The 27,933-nt window shown below is 40.9% G+C and overlaps 1 protein-coding gene across 2 annotated transcripts in view; it reads left to right on the top strand.

Moving 5' to 3' along the window:
• The window catches only part of PDGFD (platelet derived growth factor D), a 224,432-nt gene that overhangs the window by 139,174 nt on the left and 57,325 nt on the right, over window positions 1-27,933 (top strand). The window contains exons 2-3 of one of the 2 annotated variants that reach the window (XM_010953182.3): window positions 10,941-11,127; window positions 15,343-15,523. In XM_010953182.3, coding sequence (XP_010951484.2) covers window positions 10,941-11,127; window positions 15,343-15,523 — 368 coding nt within the window. Of the gene's footprint in view, window positions 1-10,922; window positions 11,128-15,342; window positions 15,524-27,933 lie in introns of both variants that reach the window. The other variant, XM_010953179.3, reaches the window with a different exon arrangement.

Here is a 27,933-nt window from a genome sequence, read left to right as displayed (position 1 = left end):
AAACAGGAGTATTGTTTTTAAAATGATGGGTAATTCTTCATCTCCTGGGCTCCCCCAGCTGTGACTGTTAATATTACAATAACGATGCTTCAATAGCTCGGGTTTGCACCAGGCTACAGGAAATGTAACATCGGAATTAATGGACTCACATCCAGAAAAAAAAGAACCCAAATGATTTCACTTTGGAATCAACTACATTAAATATTTATATTCCGATAAAACAGGAGGCAGAGCCCTTCAACACAAAGGGAAATGCAGTGTGGGCGAGAAACAAAATCTTGCTGCCAAAACCACTGAGATGTAGGTGTAATTTAACCTCTCGTGACTAGCACCGCTTTCTGACTATGGGTGGTTCGAGGGAGGAATCCACGGAGGAGGCTCACCAGACAAGGCAACAAATTGAAGAGACTTGATAGCATGAGATTTGACAGGGAAACAAAAGTCTTGTCTCATTCCAAAACGCTGTCCATTATAAAACACAGCACTGATTTAGTAATAGCTTCAGTGGGGAAAAGGGATTGGCACTGAAAGCACACAAAACTCTTTTTTTTTTTTTTTTGACAAGGAAAGATGTGTTTTTATTTCTTTATTTATTTTAAACAATTTTATTGTGGTATAATTTCTGAACAGGAAACTACACATATTTCAGATGTACAGTTTGATGAATTTTGATTCATTGTATCATTGAAGCCACCACCGGCAATCAAGATAGCTAACATTTCCATCACTCCCCAAGAGGTGCAAAGTTCGAACTCCCAGTTTATCCTTTCCTACTCCCTTTACCCCCTGGTAACCTCTACAAAACTCTTTTTTAATGAAATGGTAAACATGAATTTATCCATGAACGTGTAATGTCTTTTATTTCATGATCTCAGTGAAAGTCCAAGTACAAGCCTTTTTAAATTGAGACTCAAAAGTCTTCAAAATCACGTCTGTCCTTCAGCACTGATACATAGTTTCAAGGTCACATGATCTTTTTCATAACCTGTGTGTGAGAGAGAGACCTTGATTTGACTAGCTTATTAGCACTTTTAAGCCCAAGAGAACTTTAAGGAGTATTGAAGAATACTGGACATTCGCTTGTATTTTTTGTTTAATTACCTGTTGTATCATTTTTCATTTAGGTGAGTGACCTATCACTAGAATGAAACAATTCTCTGGAAAGCCAGCCGCTTTTGACAGATAGATATTTTATCACCATCACAATGCATGAACTGTTTGCATCAGTATCTCATAGCTTTGACAATTCTTTGACCTATTCTGAGATATATGGTAATTTCTACTGCCTTTATTTGTGTTGTCTGAGATGGGAAAGGAATTTGTTTTCTTGAATCTCAATGACAAACCAAACTTCAACTTTATTTACTCAGATACATTTTCTTAGCTTTGGTCCCGTAAACTACTTGATCATTTCTTCACAAGAGCATATGGATGAGATACTGTATCTCCATTATTTTATTATATTTATACTTACTTTCCTTCATACTCATTTATATGCACAAAACCTTTTTTATCTTAGTGCTGCATTATAGTACAACTTTTATATAAAGGTATTTTAAATGACAATTAAATATGCAATTATAAGCTACCATTCTTTTGGGATGCTACCAATGAAAATATCTGAGGTTAAAATCAGATGAACAGCTCTCTCCTAAGCATTAACTAGATTTGCGTACACAAAAGCTGTGACAACTGCATCCTAAGTTGCTGTACTCTCTAACAGCTGGACAGTCACCTTCAACAGTAATCATGAGGCATTTCCCCATTTTATTTTATTTTTTTCAATGTGAAGAATTGCCTTTTTTATTTTTTCATTTTTTTCAACATTTTTTATTGATTTATAATCATTTTACAATGTTGTGTCAAATTCCAGTGTTCAGCACAATTTTTCAGTCATACATGGACATATACACCCTCATTGTCACATTTTTTTCTCTGTTAGTTACCATAACGTTTTGTGTAAATTTCCCTGTGCTATACAGTATAACCTTGTTTATCTATTCTACAATTTTGAAATCCCAGTCTATCCCTTCCCACCCTCTGCCCCCCTGGCAACCACAAGTCTGTATTCTCTGTCTATGAGTCTATTTCTGTCCTGTATTTATGCTTTGTTTTTGTTTGTTTGTTTTTTAGATTCCACATATGAGCGATCTCATATGGTATTTTTCTTTCTCTTTCTGGCTTACTTCACTTAGAATGACATTCTCCAGGAGCATCCATGTTGCTGCAAATGGCGTTATGTTGTCGGTTTTTATGGCTGAATAGTATTCCATTGTATAAATATACCACATCTTCTTTATCCAGTCACCTGTTGATGGACATTTAGGCTGTTTCCATGTTTTGGCTATTGTAAATAGTGCTGCTATGAACATTGGGGTGCAGGTGTCATCCTGAAGTAGGGTTCCTTCTGCATTTCCCCATTTTAAAATATTAATATGTGAAAAAAGTATTCTGGAATTCAGTGAGATTTGGTATTGAAAAATGAATCCATAAGTAGCTCTAAAGCCATATAATTTAATAAATGTTTAAGTATAATTATAGATATGTAATTTTATATATATTGTTTATATATATTATACAAGATATGATTAATGTCTGTGTTAATTTATATTTCAATAATAAATATACACTTGTATAGGTATATACAAACTTTAAATAATCAACCATGTGATTATCATTTTAACTCGCGGTTAGTTTTCTCTTAGGATTTGATGAGCCCTTTAGTCAGCTGTGATTAAGAAAATGGTTTCTCTGGCACACAAATTAAGTTTTTAATCATTAGGATATTTCATAATCATCTTCTTGGTTGCACACTGTTCAGTCCCAGTCAGCTTTGTTGGACTTCCTCCAGAAACCTGCCCTGTAAAGTAATTTCAGAAAACTCTCCCTCTTTGTAAATACTCAAAGTCCGTAATTTAAGTCATCTTCCTTGACAACATTTGTAACAGCGCTGTGTTTCCTATAATAAGTGTTTTCTAGCAAAAATGCCAGATTGACTTCCTTCTTGGTATGACTTTTCTTACTATTTTGCCTTTACCTTTCTTTCTTTAAAAAAAAAAGTTTTGCAGAAATTTAATTCATATAAGTTTTCAAATTTACTAACTACGTTTACAGGCACATCAAGTAATTACGAAAAAAAAAAAGTTTTGCAGAAATTTAATTCATATAAGTTTTCAAATTTACTAACTACGTTTACAGGCACATCAAGTAATTACGACAGAGAAAACAATTACGGTAATTCAAAATGTTTTCTTTTCCTCTTAATATCTGCTGTTTATGTAGTTGTATCTTTTATATTCCTGTTACCCTTTATCTGTGCCTTCTTTCCTTTTTTCTTTTTTCTTTTTAATTGAAGTCTAGTCAGTTTTCAATGTTATGTCAGTTTCTGGTGTAGAGCATAATAGTTCAGTGATACATATGTATACATATGTTCGCTTTCATATTCTTTTCCATTGTAGGTCACTACAAGATAATGAATACAGCTCCCTGTGCTCTACAGTAGGGCCTTGTTGTTTATCCACTTTATACATAGTGGTTAGTAACTGCACATCTCAAACTCCCGATTTATCCTTTAAAGCATCCTAGCCTGTCACCTTCTGTATCTTGGAGCTACGTTGGCAGTGGGGAGAGCAGGTACTTTTGGTCATTCGGTCTCTCTTGTTTTCTGGGTGTTGAGTTTGCAGGGTTGAAAAGATTCCCTTTTCTGCAGCCTAATCTATAACGCTTTCTGTCACGCCGTTCCCTGTCGCCCTTCCCCATCTGCCACACTTGTGAGTGTTGCTGTATCACATCCTTTACCTGTCAACAGCATCATGACGCACCAAGACTGTCATGGATGAGAAGGGAATTGTCTGAGAATTAATTAATTTGAATTATCCTCATGTGATGAAACATACCATGGCTATTGTAGGGCAACCTTTATTTTCACTGGTTTCACTTTTCTAAAAACTTAAGAGAAAAAGTTATTTCCATTTTGATACAATTTTACAATCACTTCTGTAACCTAGCTGTCAAATACAAGCAGTTTTGAAGGAAAGGGTATAATTGTTCCTTATAAGATCCAGTGAGGTGAGGAGTCATAGACATCAATGCAGTACTTTGACCATTACTACACTCCTGTGACTGTTACTGGAAAATATTCAGAAGGACTTTACGATAGATAGCCTGTTTTTTGGGTTTTTTTTTCTTTTCTTTTTTGAGGGACTCAGATTTTTAAAGAAGAATAATTTTGAGCTCAGGGAATGAACAATTGATTCTTCTCCCAAAATAGTGTCTCCAAATTGTTACTCTGAGGGAGGTTATAAACGTTACATATATATAAAAAACATTAACGCTTTGGTTTGTGCCAAAAGGAACTGTAATTAGAATAAAAAGATATGTAACTCCTCCCCAAAGCTTTGTAAGCAGAAAGAATTTGTATTACTACCGATTCTTCGAAAAATCTCTGCTGGAGAATTCTAAATAAATACCTGACGTTTAATTACTGTTGCTCTTGAGTCGCTTAAAAGCGGACTGACTTGTTTTTAGAGAGCTGTTATGGGCTTTGGGAAGACTGGTTCTTGCCAGGACCATGTGCCAGGTGTTAACCAAAAATTCCTTAATGAAGATTGTTTCCACTAGCAGTCCCAGGAGGAATTTCGTTCATTGACCTCACACTTCAGTGCCTTAGGAAACACAGAGTGGGGGGGGGGGGGAAGAAAAACGTTGAAAATGCTTTCACGCTGATTTTTAAACTAACACTGTTAATGAAGTCTAATTTTCACCTTCAGCGGTTCCCAAGGTGAGACTGTACTTTTAAGTTAGGAGATAATGTATGGAAAATGATCAAATTCAATTCAGTTTTATCCCCACTGTATATTTGAGAGTCTGCTCTCCAAATTAACCTATTCATTTTAAAATTAGGGCAGAGCTCAGTGGTAGAGCGCATGCCCAGCATGCACGAGGTCCTGGTTCAATCCCCAGTACCTCCATTAAATAGATAAATAAACCTAATTTACCCCCAAAAAAGAAAGTTGAAAAAAATTTAAAATTAGGGACCCCTGCTCTAGTCTTTCACATTCTCCATCTCTCCCTTGTTTCTTTCTCTGTCTCCTATAACCCACTGCGCCAGGTTCCCGGATGGTTTTGTCTTCATTCTAGAACACTTTTGTATGCTGTGTTGTTATTCGTTGCGGGAGAGTGCAATGATTACTTGAGGTAGTTTAGTGATAATAATAATAATGCATTAGGTAAAGCATAGACCCCATTCTCGTTTAGTCTTGCTGAGTTTGCTGTTTTAAATTCGATGGTTGCATAGAGCGAGAGCCTGGGGGATTTGTCAGTCACCTGATTTCCTATTCTGCTTAATAGATCTGAGAGTAGACCACAACTACAGCCACAGAGTGTCTTGCTCTTAGCCCACCATGGTTCTTTCCTTTCTTGGTCACAGCTTTTTAAAGCCTGGCTCTGATGAAGCTTATATTTGATGGAAATAGTGCAGAAAAAGAGGTAGTCATTTCATAATTAATGTGTGAACCAGAGAACAAGCAGGATTATTTCAGTGGAACTCTGCCCAAAATAATCCTTCAGTGTTCATGCCAGATACGTTCCCGCAAATGTCAGGCCCGCCGACTACACCAAAATTGAATTTCCTAGAAATAAAATATTTGGGCATTTTTCAACTCTTTTACTGATAAAACTGCCTTTTATTTGTTATCTTAGTTCCAAATGCCTTTCAGGTCTCAAGAACTCTGCATATGCACTATTTGCAGTAACCGTTCATCTGTGTATGCATTTAACAGATATATTTTGGGAGTCTCCATATGCCCAGACTGGTCAGGCTTTGGGGTTACGTGGGTGAACAAGACATAGTCCTTTCCTTCAAGATATGCAATATTCTGCATGTGATTTTTTTTTTTACATTTCCTCTGAAACTTTCAAAAAATTATAAAGCACCTTTTAGTATCTAAGTTTTAATCCTTGTACCTAAGCAAGAGTTTAAAAAAGAAAAAATGTTTCTACATTAACAGATTTATTTACTTTTCCTCCTTAATGTGTTCTGCAGAAATCTGATAGACTAAGTGGCCAGTTCTGTGCCCAGGACACTTCTCTAGCTGATGAGAAATAAAGATTTTCATAAATAATATATTTGAACAACTTGTCGAAGTATCTATTGGTACTCTGATTTTAGATGACAACATGCGACTATATATATAATCATAGTTAGATGGAAAAAGTGTCTGTTTATCCCGTTGAAGGTTTTGGATTTCAGATTCCATTGTCCCATCACTGCCTCACTCGCGTCTGCTGGTCACAGTCAAACAACCTGCAGTTCTGTCTTCTTGGAAGAAAATTGTTGAGCTGTCATGTTATTTGGACCTGAAAGGACTCTTAAATGCCACATTATCCAGCCCCCGAAACTAATGTTTAGGAAACAGAAGCCAGAAAGATTATACGGTGTGTCCAAAGCTGCTGCTGGTTGCAGCCGGACAAGTTACCAGGGCTAGAATATGATGAAGCTGAACTTGGCTCCGCTCTTCCATATACCAGCCCCCCATTCTTTTCACTTACAAGTCACTTTAACATCTCTGTGTCGATGTCATTACCTGTTACAAAGTAACAAAACAAAATTAAATTTAAAGGAAAAGGCAGAATGAAAGCAATGGTATTTACTGCAATGATATTTACTTTTTGTCAGCTTATATTTATGATGAACTCACAAAAGTGGATGCTTGTGGACTACGTTGCACCCTACAAAAAGTGGGTGGTTGTATCTGGGTGGTTTAGCAGCAGAAGTCGGACTGTTTAGTCTATATAGCGTTGGACTACATTCTGGGCGAACATTGCTCCTGTGATCTGTCACGTGATCATGGAACAGCCATTTTACAAATGAAATTTTATAATAAATCTCTTGGCAAGTTGGGAATTTCCTGACTCAATGAGCATTCCTTGCTTTTGGCTTGTAGCTGCATAACATGGGGTTTGTGACCCTCAGTCATGCTGCTGCCTCCTGGATGTCTTACGGAGACAGCGGGGCAAATGAGTATGTGTATGCTGCTCACTGAATTTGTGTGCAGTGGCACCGTCTGCAGAGATATGTTTCTATGTAATAGTTGATGAAGTATGTTAATGCTTACTGCAATAACTCAGCGTTTACCCTTTGCATCTTATGTCATCATAGATAATATTACAATCTGGGAAGAAGAAATAAAATATTGCCATTATTTGTAATTTCGTTTCTCCTTAAACACTAGAATTTGTGATGGTAGCTCTTACTCTAGGTCACTGTCTTCCAAAAATGATGTTCTAGAGAAGGTTTCAAGGTCAAAGACAGGGAAGCGAGTCCAAGACAGGCCATCAGTCAGGGAGGTGAGATGAAAAATCAGATGAGAGCTATGAGTTAAAACGAGGTGGCAAAGGAGCCAGGGAAGTCGAGAATAAGAAGTAAAAGAGTAGAAAGTATAGATGGTCAGTAGTTCTCAAACTTAAGGGAGCATCCGAATCACGTGGAAAGCTAATTAAAACAAATAGTGCTGCAGTGAAAAAGAATGTAAAAATGGATATACATGTATTCATATATGACTGAAAAATTGTGCTCTACCCCAGAAATTGACACAACATTGTAAACTGACTATAATTCAATTAAAAAGCAAACAAACAAACAAACAAAAAAAAAACAAGTAGTGCTTCACTCCACCCCCAGTTTTCCTGCTTCAGTAGGTCTGGGGTGAAGGCTGATAATCCGCATTTCTGTCAAGCTCCCAGCTGGTGATGCTGGTCTGGGGACCACACCTCGAGAACAAAGATTGTTCTGGGTATATCCCGGGGTGAGTGATGGTGCCTGCAGAACCTTGATGAGCTCCTGGGATACTTGGTTGGGTGAGAGGAGTTTCCTTAAAGGGTTGGGGACAGAATAGACAAAACATTTTGGCTTTTCTTTTTTTTTTTCATTTTGATTGGCTTTCGTAAAAAAATCAAATACATAATACAGAGTTGTGAGGATGTGAACCTCCTTCTTTTTTGGGGGGGGTCATTAGGTTCATTGATTGATTGATTGATTGATTGGAGGTGCTGGGGATTGAACCCGGGACCTTGTCTATGCTAGGCGTGCACTCTACCCCTGAGCTCTACCCGCCGTGAACCTCCTACTTACTAAAATGTAGCAGAAGAACTGACATTCTTGTCATATAAACATGAGTGAAAATTATTCCCTCTCCATAAAAAATGATGTATTTCACGCTTTTATAGTTTTAACAACTAGTACAGCGCTGTGGTTAAGAGTGTGTGCTCTGAAGACAGACAGCCTAGGGGCAGACATTGATTCCATCACTAGCTTTGTGCTGAGGTCATCAGTTTTTTTAAACTCTGTCAGCCTCCTTTGTGAAGTTGAGGATATTACTAATTGCCTAGGGTCGTTGTGAGGATTAAATGAAATCGCGAATTTACACAACTCATTGGAGTGCCCGGCACATAATTATTGCTCCGGAAGTGGTAGTTATTATTGGAACACTAAAGTCAAGGCCGTCGTTCAGGAACGTGACTTTATATATAACACTTGGTAGTGACCTCAGGTTACACCTGATGGGTAGCTCTCTGTATCTGTAATTCGTTACAACTCTTCTGCTAAGAGTGGCCCTCAGTTTGGCATGAAGTTATAAATTATATGTAAACAATGTGACTCAAAAGTCGAAGTGAATTACAGATATCAGAGTCTAAAAATGCCTCTAGCAAATTTCAGACTAAGAAGGAAAACTCTCTTCGATTACACGGTGGTTAAGGGCGTCAGCTCTGGGGCCAGAGCCTGGTGACATGGCTCCAGACCCCATGCTGTGGTCTTCTGTCCCAAGGCAGGGCGTGGGGGCGTCAGCTCCTCTGGCTACCTCGGCTCTTCCTAGACTGTCTCCATCAAAATTCTAACAGGGCAAGTGCAACACATTAAACACTGAAATGAGTTTTAAAAAAAAAAAGTTGAAACTCCCACAGATGCATAACACGTATAAAAAGAGCAAAGCCTTCCCGTTGCCCGGGCTGGCTCCTTGTTCACTCTTCATCTCTTACTTTGGAAGCTTTAACAGTCACCCTCCGCAGCCCAGCCTTTCAGTGGTTCCCACCAGCAATTTAAACCTCCCTGACCAGGCTCACTGAATTATAGGCCTCGGAGTGAACTCTCTGCCGTAGGATGCAAATAGATTGTGGCTGGAGTTCTGCTTCTGGAGGGGCCTAAAAAGGCGAAATCTAAAATGCAAAGAACTCTGGACATTGGGAGACGAAAAATGGGTCCACTATGCAGTGTCATGCTGATGCGAGCTACCGGGACTTAGGTCAGATTTCGCAGGTTAAGGGCCCGGTCCGTGCAAGACTGCACTTCAGTCACCAGCTGATGACTGCAGGGCACCTTACCGACTGGCTGTGAGCTCAGGGTTCCCCATCAGTCCCCTCGGGTTTGGTCATTTGCTAGGACGACTTGTAGAGCTCAAGCAAGCACAATTACTTTTCCTAGAAAGGGTGCAAATCAAGACCAGCCAAATAACAGGACACATAGGGCGAGGCCTGGGCAGGTCCCAAGTGTGAAGTTTCCATGTCCTCAGGAAGTCAGTGTGTGTCACCAGCCAGGAAGCTGACCCAGGCCACAGTCACCAGAGCTTTCATTGAGGCTTCACTCTGTAGACATAATTGATGGAATCACTGGCAACAGGATAGGGCTCAGTGTCCAAGACCCCTTACGTCCAGGAGGTTGGGAAGTCAGGCTGATAACGGGCTCAAAGCCCGAACCCTCCAGTCACAGGATTAGTCCTTCTGTTACATCCAGTCCTCCTCCAGAAGCTGTTTAGGGGCCCACAGTGAATCACTGCATTAGCCTAAACTCAGGTGTGGCCCCAGGGGCCCACATGAATAATAAAGATGCTTGGGTCACTTGGGAAATTCTCAGGGTTTAAAAGTTCCCTCTTAGGAACCCAGGACAAAGATCAGACAAATTCTGTATTATACAACATACAGAAAATAGAATAAGAATTGGAACTATTTTAAGTCACCAAAAACTAAGGCCAAAAAATTATGACTTTTATGATGGACAAACAACTGGAAAATGTCATCTGAATTTAAAATAAATAGTCATTAAACACCATTAAAATCTTTTAATTTGGTTTTCACTCACTTGTTCGTTCATTCATCAGTGTTTATTGAGTACCTCTTACGCTAATCATTGAAGACATTCTGTCACACTGTCAATGTGAAAAAATATATATATTTGTACAGCTGACCCTTGAACAATGTGAGGTTTAAGGTGCCAATACCCCACACAGTCAAAAACCCCACATATCACTTTTGACTCCCCCCAAAACATGACCACTAATAGCCTACTGTTGGCCAGAAGCCTCACTGTTAACATCAATAGTGGATTAACACATATTTTGTATCTTATATATATTATATGCTGTATTCTGCAAGAAAATAAGCTAGAAAAAAAAGTTACGAAAATCATAAGGAAGAGAAAATACGTTTACAGTACGTACATGTATTTGTTTAAAAATCTGCATTAAAGTGGACCCACGCAGTTCAAACCCATGCTGCTCAAGGGTCAGCTGTATTACATGGAAAAGAGGAAGGACGAAGGATTTGAAATGATTTGTGCGTATTCTAATTTCAACGTGAGTAAACCTAAGTTCTGAGATAACTAAGTTTGCTTGTCAAAAATAACGTTAAGAGAGCTCCCAAAGTGCAAACCATGAGGCATCACGTCTCGATTTGTGATGATTCGGGGGAGGGAGGGGGTAACGGAAGAAATGTGTAAGTTGTTTCTTTAACCACGAGGCTGCCATTTGGCCTCCCGTTTTTAAACAAAATCAAGAAGTGCTTTGCAATGCGATGTGTTTTAAACTGTTCTTTTTTTGCTTTCCTGTAATTGGAGCAACATACTAATTTAAACAAGTTGTGACTACTAACAGAGAGCAATCACCTCACAGACTTGTACCGAAGAGATGAGACCATCCCGGTGACAGGACAAGGCCACGTGCAGAGTCCCCGCTTCCCAAACAGCTACCCCAGGAACCTGCTTCTGACCTGGCGGCTGCACTCCCAGGAGAAAACGCGCATACAGCTAGCCTTCGACAATCAGTTCGGATTAGAAGAAGCGGAAAATGATATCTGTAGGTAAGTGGGGGGAAAAGAAAATCCATTTTAGGGTAAAATTTCAAGGTGAAAAAATGATGGCTTTAAAACATCACTTGTCTTTTGGGCCCTTTGGACCTACCCGAGGTATGCAAGTTCTTTTTTAAAAAGCTTTTATGTCAGTCCTAAGAGACAAAATAAATTGGAGCGCAGCCCGCTTCTGCAGAGGGCCTGGTTAGCTGGCGTGACTCGACAGAAACTCACTCCCACCACTGACAGATCCAGGCTTCGTGACTCCCAGAGAAGGAGGGAATCTGGGGCCCCACATCTTGCAGGCCTAGAGCAGCCTTTGTGAGCCGGCCCAGGTATCCAGTATCCCAGTGAGACCGGAGGGAGGAGGGCAGGGCAGAGCCATTCAAGGAATGACACAGCAGTGAACACCCAGACGGCAGGAGATTCAACTCCCGGTAGACCCCGAGGCCCAAGATGGCAGGAGACTTGACTTCCAGCAGACCTTGAGCTTCCTTATAGGCTCAGTGGAATATATTGACATGATAAATGGCGCCCCCACAGGTGCCATGGCAGTTCCTAGGCTGACCGTAAGAGCTTCAAAAGTGGGCGCGGCCCAGTTCCTGGGCCTCCCAGCTCCTTCCCCGCAGTAGTGGGAATAATCCTCCCACTTGTCAGCAAAGGAAGTCACCAAGCCCATAAAAGCTGACAACCCTCACACCTCGTGGCCGCTCTCCCTTCTGAGTGAGACAGACCGCGCTCTGTCTACGGAGTGTGTGTCTGCTTTTACTTTAAACTGAGCACCCAGCCCCGCACCTCGTGGCCTTTCTCAAGACAGCCTGCACTCTTGTCTATGGAGTATGTATCTCTCTGAATAAACGTACCTTCACTCAACTGTGGCTCACTCTTGAATTCTTTCCTGTTTGAAACCAAGGACCCACAGTTGGTGGGGCACCTCCCAAGGCCTCAACTGAGACCTGGGACACGGCCATCCTCTCGCCGCACATTTTTTTCTGCATCACCAGGTCACCCCCGGCCATCTCGCATGGCTCTGGTGCCGGCCTGCCGTGGGGTTAAGGAGTGTATCCCCCGCTGGGCTCCAGAACCTGACCCAGGCTGTTGTAACTGACACACAGTGGTGATGATGACGAGGACCCTGTCAGGGCCTTAACCTGAAATCAGAGTTTTAAGGCTTAAAATGTGCGTTAAGAAGGAAGAGAAAGCAACTTCCCAAGGTCTGTGTGCTCCTCAAAGCCCTGTTTCCTGTAGTTTCTGGTCAATAAAAGATAAAAGCTGTACCTGATCATCTTCCTTCTTAACATACTTAACAGAGGAAGCCCTGGCTGTTGCTCTTTGAGTTGCCTGCTCACAGCATCTTATCCACTTAATTAGCGTGTGTGAGATGGGGGAGGGTTTTTTTCCCTTTCTGTGCTTTTTGCTGCATGTGCTTGTTCTGCATTGCCAATGAGCCACTACGGAACAGCTAAATCCTTTCAGCAGGTTGATTTTACTCTGAATAATAAAAAGAGGGGGCCTCAAGTTTGGCTGTCCTCTGTCGCATGTTTATTATGCTGACAGCCTTTATTAGGTTGCTTCCTTTTCATGAATTGCAGCAGTGACTATCACTTTGCGGGACCATTGAGGGTAATGTATGCCAGAAAGGGGAGACGGACACGCTGGAAGAACCAGCTAATATTTACAGGGAGAATAATCTTGGGCAGATCTTGTGTCTTTTCAACCTTGAAAGGGAGAACTAATTTTCTGTGCTGCAGGAAACAAAACAGATTGTGGAAACACAAGATTGTTCAAGGTGATGTCACAGAAGGGATGCAGTGATCAGGCTGTTGATCTGGTCATGGCCCTTTGGCATCTTGGCCTTGAAAGTAGGAGCAGAAATTAGGAACGGTTTCTCTTCCAGACTCTTCATCAAACGCTCAAAATTTATGGAGGGAGTTAGAGGCATAGGAAGAGGAAAAGGGAAGAGGAAAGTGTTACAAGAAAATGTGCGGTGAGAGGAGGGCCATGTCCAAGGTCTCAGTTGAGTCTCTGGGAGGCGCCCTGCCAAGCGTGGGTCCTTGGCTTCGCGCAGGAAAGAGTTCAAGAGCGAGCCACAGTTGAATGAAGATACATTTATTGAGAGAGATACATACTTCTGGAGCGCAAGCTGTCTCGAGTGAGGCCACGAGGTGCGGGGTTGGGTGCTTAGTTGAAAGTAAAAGTAGATACACACTACATAGACAGAGTGCGGTCCGCCTCACTCAGAAGGAAGAGCGGCCACGAGGCACGGTGTTGCTAGTTTTTGTGGGCTTGGTAACTTCCTATGCTAACAAATGGGAGGATTATTCCAACAACTTTGGGGAAGGGGCTGGGATTCCCAGGACCTGGGCCATCACTCATCCTTTGACCTTCTGTGGTCAGCCTTGAAATTGTCCTGGCACCTGTGGGAGGACCATTTAGCATCCTATTGCATTCCAGTGAGCCTATATTGAAGCTCAAGGTCTACTGGGAGTTGAATCTTCCACCATCTGGGTGCTAACTGCTGTATCATTCTTTTAACGGTTATGCCCTGTCCCCTTCCCTCCTGTCTCAAAGGGAAAGCGGCAGATCAGAGACCTGCCTCAGGACTGTCCCTAAAAACCAAAATGGTGCTCTTCCGACTTCAGACCCAGAGTAAAAATTACACTGATGTTGTGATTTTTTAAAAATAGAAGTGACCTCTTGTGTTACTAAGTTTCTAGTATACTCAAATTCTGTGCAGTAAATATGATTCACACATATTGTATATAAAATGAAATGCTGTTGATTTCCGACCATCAGTTCCAACGTCTCCTTGATGTTTACATTGTAATATTTTATTGCTTGAATAATGATTCTTTCTTAGTGCTTTCCGCTTTCCAAGCACCATATATTAAGAAATTAATTTACACAGCACCCAAGAGATAGTCAGCTGGTAAAATTGTAGAACCCTTCTTATTTGCTCATTAGAAAACTGAGGTAAAGGACATAACAGGACCTCACAAATCACTGTCAGTGAAATTCAGTCCTAGTTTCATTATGCTCCCCGCCTCCTTAGTTCACCCTACCTGATCCACTAAGAGCTCTGAGGTGCATGGGTAAAACCAGTAAAGCCATATTGGATTTTCTTCATATTCAGACATGATGTTTCTCATGCTGATTCCATTTGGCAGTCGTGACAGGGACAGTATAAAATGGATGTGAGGATGTTGGCCCTGTTCACCCTGATTGCTCGCCCTGAATGCTCATCATTTGTATTGTGGCTTCCGCATCTGCGGCCATGTCGGGGGAGGTAGTTCGGAGGAGGGAGACACTGATGCCCAGAACAGGCAGGCAGATAGTTCAGCTCTCGAGTGGAATGTTCTAAGATCTGAGTGTCTGGAAATAGAATAAGTGATCCCCAGAAGATGCCAGCTCTGTCACTGAAGATGTAATGCTATGTGAAAAAAAAATGGAATGAGGTGAGGGACCTCGAGGATCAGACTGCTTTATGGAATATGGAAAAAGTCTCTCCCTCTCCTGTCTTCTTCAGACTTGGGATTCTGTGTTTCTCTAAACCAATGCCAGTGGTGAACCCATGGTCCTAAGCTCACTCACACACAGCCCAGGTATTTCCAATATTGGTTAGCGCACGTCCCTCCTCAAAGTCACGTGCTTTCCATTATGATAAATGTCTTATTTTATGATACAGTCCTTCCAAAAGACAGTTTCCAAAAAAGAGAAAATAGTTGTGTATTTTCTTTTATCATTTATTCTCTGTAATGAGGGTGCTGATTTTATCTGCTGTGTGGATGCAGATCACTTCCTTTCTTAATGAAACACTGGATGTGGTAAATTAATTCAAAGTAGGAATTTGTTTGAAAAACTTGATAGAGTAAATATTTGGGTATATAATTAGAGCTCCAACTCCTAAAATGTAACAATAGATTACAGCTGTTAGTTTTTTCCAGGAAAATCTTACAAGCTAGATGATCAGAAAGTAGCATTTTGATTTTTGATGATTTAGGAAGAGTTATGGATAAATAAATATGTGGGTTTTCTCAGAATAGACTGAATTTGAGAAACTTAATCCAAAAATTAGGTTTTCTTCTAAAATGTCGGTAGGTTATAATTTTCATTTCAGATGGTAGGTAGGTCATGAGAAATCACAGATGTTAGTCTTAATTTCTCGATGAAAGTGTGAATTTCAAAGTCTATTTGAATCAAAATTAATTTATGACACATTGGTACCAGGTATGATTTTGTGGAAGTTGAAGACATATCTGAAACCAGTACCGTTATTAGAGGACGATGGTGTGGACACAAGGAAGTCCCTCCACGGATAACGTCGCGAACAAACCAAATTAAAATAACGTTCAAGTCTGATGACTACTTTGTGGCTAAACCTGGATTCAAGATTTATTATTCTTTTGTGGTAAGTGTCTTAACCACCCTTTGATTAAAAGCAGACTCTGGTTTCATGAAGTGTATTTTCTATGATTAAATTCAGTGGTGTGGGAGTGAATGAACTGTATTAATTGTCTGTGGTAAAGCTTTGTCCCTAATTTTGGCCAACATGTTAAAGTCTTCTTTAGTAAGGATTGATATTTTCAATCTATTAAGTCAACCTCTGGGCCCATGCATTTTGAAAGAAAGCATAGTAGCTAGAAAAAGTAAAATGGTTTACAGTAAAGCATATACCATATTACATTTGATCCAACTGAAGCCAAATGTACAGCCAAGCAGAAGGTATGTGGGAGTGGAACCTCTCTGGTTTGAAAAACTATCTGATTCAAATCACAGAAGAGTCCTGATGATTTTAGTTTAAATTATGACCCCCATTTGGGAAGGTCTATGTTATGATCATAGCACCTCAAGGTTAGCAAGCTTCTTAAAGACTGGAAGGTACAATTCGGGACCCAAGAGTTGATTTTTGTTTTCTGTACCCATGCTTATTTGTGGCCTCACCTCTACTTAAACATCTCAGCAGCCATTTCCAATTTTAAATTGTTCTGACTGTTAGAAAAAAATCAACCACATATCGAGACATAATCTACCTTGTAGTTAAGTCTTGCTGTTGGCTCATACATGGGTCTTCTTTACTCAGTCGTTCATCGTTAATAAGACAGTATAAAGTTCCTGCTAATGGTCAGACACTCTGATAGGTATAGTAGGTACAAAGATGGGCAAGAAGGCAGGGTTCTTGACCCTCCTGGAGCTGAGGGTCTGGTGGAAATGATCAACAGTGACAACTGAGAATGGTGAGTAATAAGGCAGAAGTACTGGGTGTTGTAGATCGAGCCCAGGGAGCTACTGGGGTAACTTTGCCTATACGTTACCTTAAATGTCACTGAATCCTTCAACTGTTCATAACATATTGCCTTTCGCTCTCCTGGCAGCATTTTTAACTCTCTGTCAGTTTACTGCTGTCCGTTTTCAAAGTGTGGATGTCCAAATAGAACACGGTGCTATAAATGGGGTCAATTTGTGGGGCTTTTTCCTCTTATGCATTCAATTTAGAGTAGGAAAATGTTGTTTAATCTAATGTGTGTTTTTTTTCTTTATGGTGAGTCATTAACCATGAGTTCTACATCAGAATACATATAAATGAAAAATAGCGCGCAGTGATACTGGTTCCAGTTTTAATTTGAAAATACTCCGTCAAGCATGATATACATTATTGCAAACTCATGCAGTGCTGCTCAGCACGAAAATGAAAGTGTGAACCTTTGGTTTCTACCTTTCTTTGCCATTCATTGTGTTCAGTGAGGCATCTGTCCTCCGTTGCGCGTGCACAAAGCAGCTGAGCGTTGTGGAATGGTTATATGTTGGACTGGCTCAGTGAAGGATTCGTTTTTGTCCCCTTAACATATCAAGGGCTGTTAGGGCTAATGTATATGCTCTTTGTGAAGCTTTGGTTATGACTTAAGTGAATGATCCAGTTAGAAACACCTGAACTCTTAACACAGCATCTTTAAGGCAAAAGAATGCCTTTTGGGTAGAAGAAGCCGTGCAGATATGGATTTAGGGAAGGATGACTATTTCTGTTCGAGGGGTTTCGGGTTACAGTGCAGGCTGAGCCCTCATTTCCAAGCTGATGTGAGGTTGAAGAGTGGGTTGCCTCTGTGGTTTGGATGTAAACTGGCATCTCTCCACTCACTCACTTATTCACCTCCACCAATACATTCAACTGTGTTTTTTAGAAATGATGACAGTTAATAACGTTTTTGTTATACCAGCCTCTTGGTCTGCATTCACTGCAAATAGCTCCAGGCTCTCTTTCCAGCTCCATATACGCTTCTGGCACTAAATATGTTCAATCAGGGCCAGAGTGCTTTGGTGGCTGAATTCCAAGAGGAGGAATGAGCTTGACCTTCAGGTGTGTGTGGAGTCTACATCGATGTGGCTTTTTGATAGAACTCTTCCATTTGCTTCTTGTTCAGCAGGGATGGACAGTCATTTATGCTTGACCAGTGTTTGAGGAAGATCAGTTTACTCATGTTTCAATGTTTCTAGGAGAGACTTTAAAGCAGAGTTTATACACGCAAATGCTACAGAGGTCAGAGTTAAAACTAAAAGTGGGCCAGGTATAAAATTAGAGGGAGGCAGGGGATTGAAAATGGCAGGCCCCAGTGTTTGTAAGTCAAATCATTATGCTCTACACCTTAAACTTACACAGTGCTGCATGCCCATCATATCTCATTAAACTGGAAAAAGATGGCAAACCTTCTCTAAGTGTTTTTAAATAATGGTTTTTTAAATGATACGCAAGCCCGTGAAACCTCTAGGGTGTGGAGGCAGCTGTTTTGCAGTCTCTCCTCTAAGGACTGGTAACTGCTGGGGAAATGTGAGCTCACAGTTGTTCCCGAACAATCAAAGTGCTCTTGGAAAATGGCACGTAGCTCTTTGGAAAGCTCAAGACCACCTCCCTTCTCATATCTAACTTTCCACGTCTCAGTTTCCCATCCAGCATCTCTCTTCTTCCTCCCTCATTGACTCTCCAGTTGGACAAGGACTTCCCGAGTCTGTAAGTGATATGTGCCCAGGACAACAGGAGCCCACTGCACTGGAATCAAATCCACGTGGTCCATGCTTAGAGCATTTTTGGAATACCACGTCTAGTGTACACTCTTAGTCAATTACTTCAACAAGGTGTGGGATGATGATCATGATCATGATAAATACATTATGAAATAATAATAAAAAAATAATGGCATCTGATCCTTTGGGTTATTGTGAAGATTAAATCCTATGGGGAAAAGTATGTGAAGTGTTTAATGCAGCACCTGGCATATTGTAAATAATCAGTCTGCTGCTCTTAAGTTATGCATTGCATGAAGACTGGTTGTAAGAAAAATAAAGAATTTAGAGCTGCAACGTCTTAGAGATCCAGTGCCTGGCCAGCCTCTTATTTTACGAGTGAGGCAATAGACACAGGTTGGGTAATTTTATCAGTGAAACAGTGAGCACAGGTTATGAGTTCTTCCTGGGTCACAGAGCTCACACATTTGTCTTACCCACAAGATATGAGAGCTGTGGACCTTTGGACCTGTCTAAAATTTTGTGTAAAATGTCGGGGGGCCCCCCAGATCTTATCTAGGATGACCCCTAGATGCAGTTCAGAGCTCCACACATACTGCCTCTGTGTTCTCTCTGACTGGGGATGGTTTCTTCCTGGTTGGCTAGTCCCTTCTAACATAAGCAATGTTTGAAATAGTGTTTTATTACTGTCATTAATTTTCCTCATGAAACCCGTGTGCTAATCACATGAGCAGACGACTCCCCACATGCTGAGTAAACACGTCCCCAGCTTTAGGAGGGATGCTGTTTAATGGCACTTGGACAGTGCAGTATCCTGTTTACCTAGACTTGAGTTATGTGGACATGCTACAAGTAAACTCTTATCCTTGCAAACCAGAAAGATGCAATGATTGTGCCTCTTTTTTATACGTTATATAACTTTCATTCTGTAACTGTGCTTTTTGATGTACTGATATTTTGGTAGGTAAAGAAAATGAAAAAACAAGGAAGGAAAAAGCTATTCAACTGTATTAGAAAGTAGCTTTCATATTAAAGATATGCATAAAACAGAGCAGTATTTCTTTCTTAAAAAGCTGTGAAGAAGTGAACCTCACTAAAAAAAATACCTCTACCTAACGTTCACTCACAAATTCAATAGATATCTCTGAAAACTGACTGTGGATAAAAAGAAGAAAATGATGTTCCTGTGAGGGAGAAAGGCATGTAATTATAAAACACTCTGAATGGCACTGATGAAATGTATATGGGATATTCTGGGCACACAAGGAAGAGGAACACTCAACCTTGTGAAGATGGGGTTTGCTGGTGTAAGGAAAGAAAAGAAAGTATTTTTTTCCTCTATCCTCCTAGAGTTTCTCTGTGTTAGACCCTGCAGATGAGACTGACAAAAGACAGATTAACAAGAGAAAAACAAGCAGAATATTATTAACATACACATACCACACACATGGGAGCACTTCGCGATGCGTAACTCAGAGTGGTGGGTACAACTTGGGCTTATATAATATATTTTTATTGAAGTATAATCAGGTTATGATGTTGTGTCAATTTTTGGTGTGCAGCATAATAGTTCAATCATACATATACATACATGTATTCATTTTCATGTTCTTTTTCATTATAGGTGACTACATGATATTGAATATAGTTCCCTGTGCTGTACAGGAGAAACTTATCGTTTATCTATTCTATATACAGTAGTTAGTATATGCAAATCTCAAGCCCTCAATTTATCCCTCCTCACCCCCTAAGTCCCCTGGTAAACATAAGTTTGTTTCCTATGTCTGTGAGTCTGTTTCTGTTTTGTAAATAAGTTCATTTGTCTTTTTTTTTTAGATTTCATATATTAATGATATCATATGGTATTTTTCTTTCTTTTTCTGACTTACTTCACTTAAAATGACAGTCTTCAGGTCCATCCATGTTGCTGCAAGTGGCATTATTTTATTATTTTTTATGGCTGAGTAGTATTCCATTGTATAAATATACCACAACTTCTTTATCCAGTCATCTGTTGATGGACATTTAGGTTGTTTCCATGTCTTGGCTGTTGTATATAGTGCTCCTATGAACATTGGGGTACATGTGTCTTTTCAAATTGAAGTTCCGTCTGGATATATGCCCAGGAGTGGGATTGCCGGAAGGAATAGTAACTTTTTAGAGACAAAGGAGAGGACTTTTAAATTTCTAGGGAAGCAAATTTGGGGGAGATAAATACATAGGAGGACTCATGGAAGTTAAGGACTAGTGAGTCAGGTTTGTTACGTAGATTCTTCTGCTGCCTCCCTAGGCTGATGAGGGTGTAAAGTCGCCTCTGGTGATTAATTTTTAAACTTCCTGGTAGAGAGGGGAGAAAAGACAACCTTTACAAATGTATGTGCTTCTAGGCAGGTAGGTAGAGGACAGGGAGCTTTTCCCGCCTCTACTTTTTCTCAGTTGCCTTCTGCTCAAAATAATTCTTATGCCAGAGTGGTGTATCTTAGGGTGACATTTTCAACTACCCTTCACTGGACTGAGTTGGGGGGAAGAGCACCCTGAAAGGAAGATGCTAACAAATTCAAGAAAAGCAAGGCATTTTGGATTATTCCGATGAGTTAATTCAAAGTATTGCAGGTTGAAGGTGCAAACTACTTACTATCCATTCTGTATTCCTGAAGTAGAAAAGAGATATAAAGAAACAAAAGATCATCAAAATAGCAGCTGTATTAATGATGGTCCATGAAATGCCAAAGCTCGGGATTTTCTTGCAAAACTGGAATACAGAAATTCGCTGGGACCCAACACACCAGTCTTCGGATGCAAATTCGGAACCAAGGATTTGTTCGAGGGGTCTACGGGTACACTTACACAACGTTTCCCACTGCATGGGAGGTCACAGGTCTGGTCACAGATCATCACAAACAGGCAGGAGGGCCATTGAGGATGGCCAGCTTCATGCCCAGCTATGCTTAGCAGAGGGACCCCCGGGAGCAGAGATCTGAGACCCTTCCCAGTGGTCAGTGTCAGAAGCAGGCAACCCAAGAGAGAAATGGGGAAAGACAATGGGGATGAGGATGGGAGGGAAGATGGAAGAAGTGATGGAGGAAAGAAGTCCAGGAAGGAAGGAATCAAAAGCATCTGCTGATGGCTCCCCGTCTGTGGGCGGAGGCAGAAATATGGAGAGAAGGGCACCCCCCGCAAGTGGAGCAGGCAGAGGTTTTCGTGCCCCTGAAGGGTCTAAGCCCACAGTAACTTTTACGCTTTTTTCAATCAGTCATGTTTGGTAACGGCCCTTGGGAACTCAGTGCTGCCCCCCTCTGGTTCTGAGGAGAGCAGTGTGACACACTTCGTCTGTAAAAGGATCAGCCATTCTGACTGGGAACTTGAAGACCCCTGGAACTTTGGGGAGACTCCACTCTCTTGAAGGAATGAGTAATCAATCATACAGACAGGACTCATCCAGCCCGGAAAATAACATTCTCTGATGTTCCCTTTGTCAGTGGGAATGTGACAGATTAAGGCTGACCTCCATTCAACATTGTTTCTTTCACCTGGGAGAAAATTGAGCTCTGTATTCAAAGTGACTCTTCCTTGATTTTGCAATTGAAAATCCAGAGCCAAACATGAAGAGAAAATGGAAAAAGAAGATTGAAAAGGCATGGGATAAAGAGGGAGACATGAATAACTAATCACGTAGTCGTTGCTTCTAGGCTGGGTCCTGCTAATAATTTCCTAATTGGTGTCCCCAACTCCTGCCTCCCTACCTTCAGTCTTTGTGGCACATGGTTCCCAGCTCAGATGGAGCTGGAGTCAAATAATTCTCCAGCTGAAAACTTGTGTAATTTCCCAGTTTCCCCTGGAGTAATGTCCAGCCTCACTCTGATGCTGAGAGCCTTCCATGTTCGGATCTCAGCGTAACATGCTGGCTTCCGTCCCCCCTCCCTCTCTCCATATTATTCAGTCCAGGGAAACAGCAGTTTTCCCTGATGGCCCAGCTACCTTATGGTTTTCCGCCTTTCATGTCTGACAGTTAACTTTCCTACATATATTTCTTCAAGAATCCAAGCCCACTTCTATCTGTCAAAGACATATATCATATCAAAGACACTGCTTGTCCTCAACTCCCCGACCACACATCCTCTTTCCCTTTGTCAAGCATCCACAGTACTGTTGTTTATCAATATTCTGGTTTTTCTTCCCTTTTTTTAATGGAAGTATAGTCAGTTACAGTGTGTCAGTTTCTGGTGTACAGCATAATGTCCCAGTCACACATATACATTCATTTTCATATTCTAACATTTTGGGTTTTCAAAGAAAAAGTACACAGATCCCAGCTACTTTTGAAGTACATAGAAAAGTAAACAAGAAAAGAAAAAACTTACTCATTGCTCCCATCCCTCAAATTCAACCACTAGGAGTATTTTGGACCTTACTTTCCAGTCTTTTTTTAACCCACAGAAACCAATGTACTTATCTCACTGTCTCCATTAGAGTGAAAGCTCCTTGAGGGTCAGGAGTGCCGTATTCCTCCAGGTCTATCACAGGGCATTGTACCAAGTAGGACTTGACAGTTTGAGCTGAACCAGAAGTGCTCACTGAGTACCTGTGATGTGTGATGCACCTGCTAGTTTGGAGTAAAAGCAATCCCTGATGAGGGGTAAAGGGACCGTTGACTACGTTTTTCCAGGCTTAGGACCTGAAAGACTTGTTCCCTCCCCCTGTAATGTTGCGGTCATACTGACATGCCAGTAGACCTCAGCTGCTGCCGTCTAGGGCTCACCTGGGGCTGAAGGGGATGGGGGTGAGGATGGACCAGTGGGGGCCATTGTAGGGGTCAGACGTCAGGGGAACTGTGGAGTGGAGCCAGGCATCCTGATTCTAAAGCCTGCCTTTACTACATTTTAACCTCAAGCGTTGCCAGTAGATGTAACCAGTTTCCAGAAAGAATTCAGAGAGATGCAGAGGTTAAGAAAGTAAAGTGGAGATTTATTAAGGGATGGGTAGTCCACTCTCAGGGGAGAGCGGGCAGGCCCAGGTGAGCGGCTGCCCTGAGTTTCTTTGGCAAGTTGGTTACATTGAGTGTAGAAATGAATGGGCGGAATATTCACTGGGGAGGGAAGGGTTTGGGGTCATAGTCCCTGATTTTCACTCCAGCTCCACCTTCCCGAAGGGAGGAGGGATTTTTGTCCTTATTTAGTCTGGATCAGAAGTGTCATGGCCTCGGTGCATGATGGGCACTTCTGATCTGCGAGGCTCATTTTATTGAAACAAGGGCATAATGAGCAAAAGGTTACATTCGGATACTGGAAATTCCTGCCTTTTCCCACCTTTCTTTGTCGGTCTCCAGGCCACTTGTCACCCCAAAATGTGTGACCACTTATCAACCCAGAGGTTCCTGCTTTCCTTTCTCTGCCCAGGGACCCCTGGTGCTTACATGATGTGTGGTTTCCTGCATTTGGCCTGTGCCCCTCCTTCCTGCCCAATTCCTGCCATTTGGCCTGCGTCCCTCTTTCTCTGCTCACATCTAGTTATCTGCTTTCTCGAACACGTGGAGCAAATAATTGCATCAGTAACAGCCTGACTTCAGCAGTTTAGCATCAGAGTGTGCAATAGTGACATCACAACAGACATGATTCGGGTCCCCTGGTGATGTAGCCGCTGAGCGGCCCTTCCTCACGAAGAATGTCCCAGCCTTGGAAGACTCAGGGCTTTTTAATAACTGTAAAAAGCCCTTTGAAGTCCTGGTGTCTGTCACTCCAGGGGTCTTTGCTGAGCCTCAAGAGCTTTCTTTCCAAGTTTTTAAGATACTCCAGAGCTATTCGTTTGATTTTTTTTTTTTTTTGAGGTTTTCCTTACAGGATAGAGGATAGATGAGTCAGAAACACTCAAATATAAATCTTTGTATTATCTGCGAGATCTTGGTCACAGCACAGTCCAAGCTGCCATTTCTTCATTTGGAAAATGGGAAGGATCCACCTGCATCATAATGCTGCTTGAGGATTACCTTGAAAATATATGAGCTTAATAAGCATTCTCTGTACAGTGGATGGAACTGTTATTATTACTGTTAACATCTAAATGCCTCTGGAGAATTAGAATCTAATTAGGTATGCCCGAGGTCCTGTGAGAGATTCTGTGTCTCCGTTCACCTGGGCTGCTGTAACACAGTACTATGGCCCACGTAACTTAAAAACAACAGAAATTTCCTTTTCCCAGTTTTGGAGGCTGGGGAGTCCATGTTCAAGGCACCAGCAGACTCAGTGTCTGCTGAGAGCCTGCTTCCTGGCTTGTAGACAGACAGCCTTTTTGCTCCAACCTCACATTGCAAACGGGGTGAGGGGGCTTTTCGGAGCTCTCTGAGGCCTCTTTTGTAAGAGCAGTAATCCCACTCATGAGATTTCCACCCTCATGACCTGATCACCTTCCAAAGGCCCCCACCTCCTAAAACCATCACATTGAGGGTTAGGCAACATACTCATTTCGGGGAGAACACAGCAGCCAGTCTACGGCATGCCTGAGCCAGATGGACACTGGGGAGATGTGTGGACTAAGAGTAAGGGCAGGCCTCGGAGCAGTTACGCAGTGTGATTCGATCCCCAGCTAAACCCACCCCTTGAGGCAGATTTGGGAGGACAGAAAGCCAAAAAACCTTAATAGCTCTCTTCTGCTATGTCATTAGATGCATACACTCTTCATCCCTTTTGAACTGCCCATAAAAATATCTTGAACTCTCCCTTCACTATGAACAGTCTGATTTTAGTGCCATATTTGGATTTGAAAAGTTCCTTGACGTCACTCCTGTGGGAACATACTCATTCCTCATCTTATTCTACAAAACCCTGTGCAAAGAACCCCTAAAATATTCTTTGGGCTCAAACATAAGCCAGGTCTCTGAAGTGTACAGTTTTCCAAGGCCACAAGTACTCCATGTGATCTTCTGGCATTTATTTTTCCTAAAATGCTAAAACCAGCTATTTTTACAGGGAGAAAAAGACACTAAACCTTCCAGTATTTTCCTCACTATGATAAATAGCTCTGCAACCGACAAAGAAAAAATATGAATTTAAAATAGAAACTAATTTAGCCATGGAAAATAACCTAAGTACGGAAAGGGTGCTTTTTCTAATTGTTAAAAAATATAAAATATGAATATAAAAGTTTAACCAAGCAATCAATCATTTCTGAAGGGAAATCAGAAAAGGCGGAACTCTGAGTTAAAATTTCAGACCAGTACAATTAGACTAAACAGCTGTAAGAGATCTCTTTTCTTCTGTGTCTTTTGTAACAGCTTCCTTTGTGTAACAAAAATACATAGTGTCATTATCAATTGAACGTTCTTATCAATATGAAAATAAAATGGTTATTGCTGAGGCCAGCTGTGGGCAGAATTGCCAAATAGATATAATTTTGCATGTTCCCAGTTTCCTTTTGGAACCATCTAAAACCCTAACCCACCCCACCTCACCCCACCTCTGCCTACACGTTCTTTCCTCAGAAATCGTAACAACCAGCAGATCTTCCGTATAGATCAGGCTTCAATTAATTCTCTAATTAATTTGGCCACTCATTCATTGTACATATATTTTTGTGGCTCTCCATCTCTGTGTCAAGTTCCAAGCTAGGTCCTGAGGATGTGAATAAGATGGGGAGCTTGCCCTCAAGACAGTAAAGTTAAGCAGGCGTGATGTGATAAGCAGTAACAGAAACACACACTGAAAGGCTGCAGGACGGGAGAAGAGGGAAGTAATCGGTCTGAGGGAAAGAGAAGGTGGTCAGGAAGTGATTCACAGAGGAAGACCCGGCTGACCCAAGGAAGAGGTGGGGAACCATTCAGTCCAAAATGAGTCACTGACTGATAGCAGCTTAAAGCCCTACCCATCCCCAGTGATTTGTATTTAAAAGTGATAAATCCTAAAACTAAAAGGAAAACAATTAGCCAAAGGCATTTCAGACTTAAACCGTAGCCTATAATTTAGACAGCATGAAGCATCACATTCCCAAGAAAATGATTCTTAATCAAGTGTTTGCATTAGAACTATCTAAGGCTTACTTTTTAAAAAGATAGGTGCCCAGAATTCACCCCAGATTTACTGAATCAGAATCTCAGGGAAAGGGACCACAAAGCTATTTTTTAAAGCTCCTGGTTCTAATGTGCTGCCCTGTTAAAATCTGTTTCCTTTGAAGAATTCTTTTTTTTTTAAGTTTGCATCCTTTTTTATTGAAGATACATATAGTCAGTTACAGTGTTGTGTCCATTTCTGGTGTGCAGCATAATACTTCAGTCATACATAAAAATACATACATTCCTTTTCATATTCTTTTCCATTGTAGGTCACTACAAGGTATTGAATAAAGTTCCCTGTGCTACACAGTAGGACCTTGTTGTTTATTTTATATATAGTAGGTAGTATCTGCAAATTTCAAACTCCCCATTTATCCCAAATTATTAAGAAAGTAAAAATTCTTAATTTATAAGCAGAGCCCCAGAATTCATACTGTTCACTGACGATACCATCTCCAAGTTCTTATTTGCTGCCCCACTTCAGTAGCACTGCGTTTCCCACAGCTATTTTTTTAATTTCATTTTATTGAGTTACAGTCGGTTTACAATGTTGTGTCAATTTCCAGTGTAGAACACAGTTTTTCAGTTATACATAAACATACATATATTCATTGTCGACTACTTTTTCACTGTGAGCTACAAGATCTTGTATACATTTCCCTGTGCTATACAGTATAATCTTGTTTATCTATTGTATGTATGTCTGTCCCTTCCCATCCCCTTCCCCGATGGCAACCACAAGTTTGTATTCTATGTCTATGAGTCTGTTTCTGTTTTGCATTTATGTTCATTTGTCTTTTTCTTTTCTTTCTTTTTTTTTTTTTTTTTTTTTTTTAAGATTCCACATATGAGTGATCTCATATGGTATTTTTCTTTCTCTTTCTGGCTTACTTCACTTAGAATGACATTCTCCAGGGACATCCATGTTGCTGCAAATGGCATTATGTTGTCATTTTTAGGGCTGAATCGTATTCCATTGTATAAATATACCATATCTTCTTTACCCAGTCATCTGTCGATGGACATTTAGGCTGTTTCCATGTCTTGGCTACTGTAAATAGTGCTGCTATGAACATTGGGGTGCAGGTGTCTTTTTGAAGTAAGGTTCTCTCTGGATATATGCCCTGGAGTGGGATTACTGGGTCATACAGTACAATAAACCTCCTAGAAGAAAACATAGGCAAAACATTATCTCACATACATCTCAAAAATGTTCTCCTAGGGCAGTCTACCCAAGCAATAGAAATAAAAGCAAGAATAAGAAAATGGGACCTAATTAAACTTATAAGCTTTTGCACAGCAAAGGAAACCATAAACAAAACAAAATGACAACCTACAGAATGGGAGGAAATTTTTGCAAAAGATGAAACTGACAAAGGCTTGATCTCCAGAATATATAAGCAGCTCACATGACTTAATGAGAAAAAAACAAAACAACCCAATCCAAAAACTGGTAGAAGACCTAAACAGCAATTCTCCAAGACATACAAATGATCAATAGGCACATGAAAAAGTGCTCAGTATCGCTAATTATCAGAGAAATGCAAATCAAAACTACAATGAGGTATCACCTCACACCAGTCAGAATGGCCATCATTCAAAAGTCCACAAATGACAAATGCTGGAGAGGCTGTGGAGAAAGGGGAACCCTCCTACACTGCTGGTGGGAATGCAGTTTGGTGCAGCCACTGTGGAAAACAGTATGGAGATTCCTCAAATAAACCTAATTACCCCCCCCCCAAAAAATGAATTTAAAAAATGTG

The sequence above is a fragment of the Camelus bactrianus genome, chromosome 10, assembly GCF_048773025.1.
Source record: "Camelus bactrianus isolate YW-2024 breed Bactrian camel chromosome 10, ASM4877302v1, whole genome shotgun sequence".
Classification (NCBI taxonomy): Eukaryota; Metazoa; Chordata; class Mammalia; order Artiodactyla; family Camelidae; genus Camelus; species Camelus bactrianus.
The sequence above is the reverse complement of the archived record's forward strand: the minus strand, read 5'-3'. Positions and strand labels throughout refer to the sequence as shown.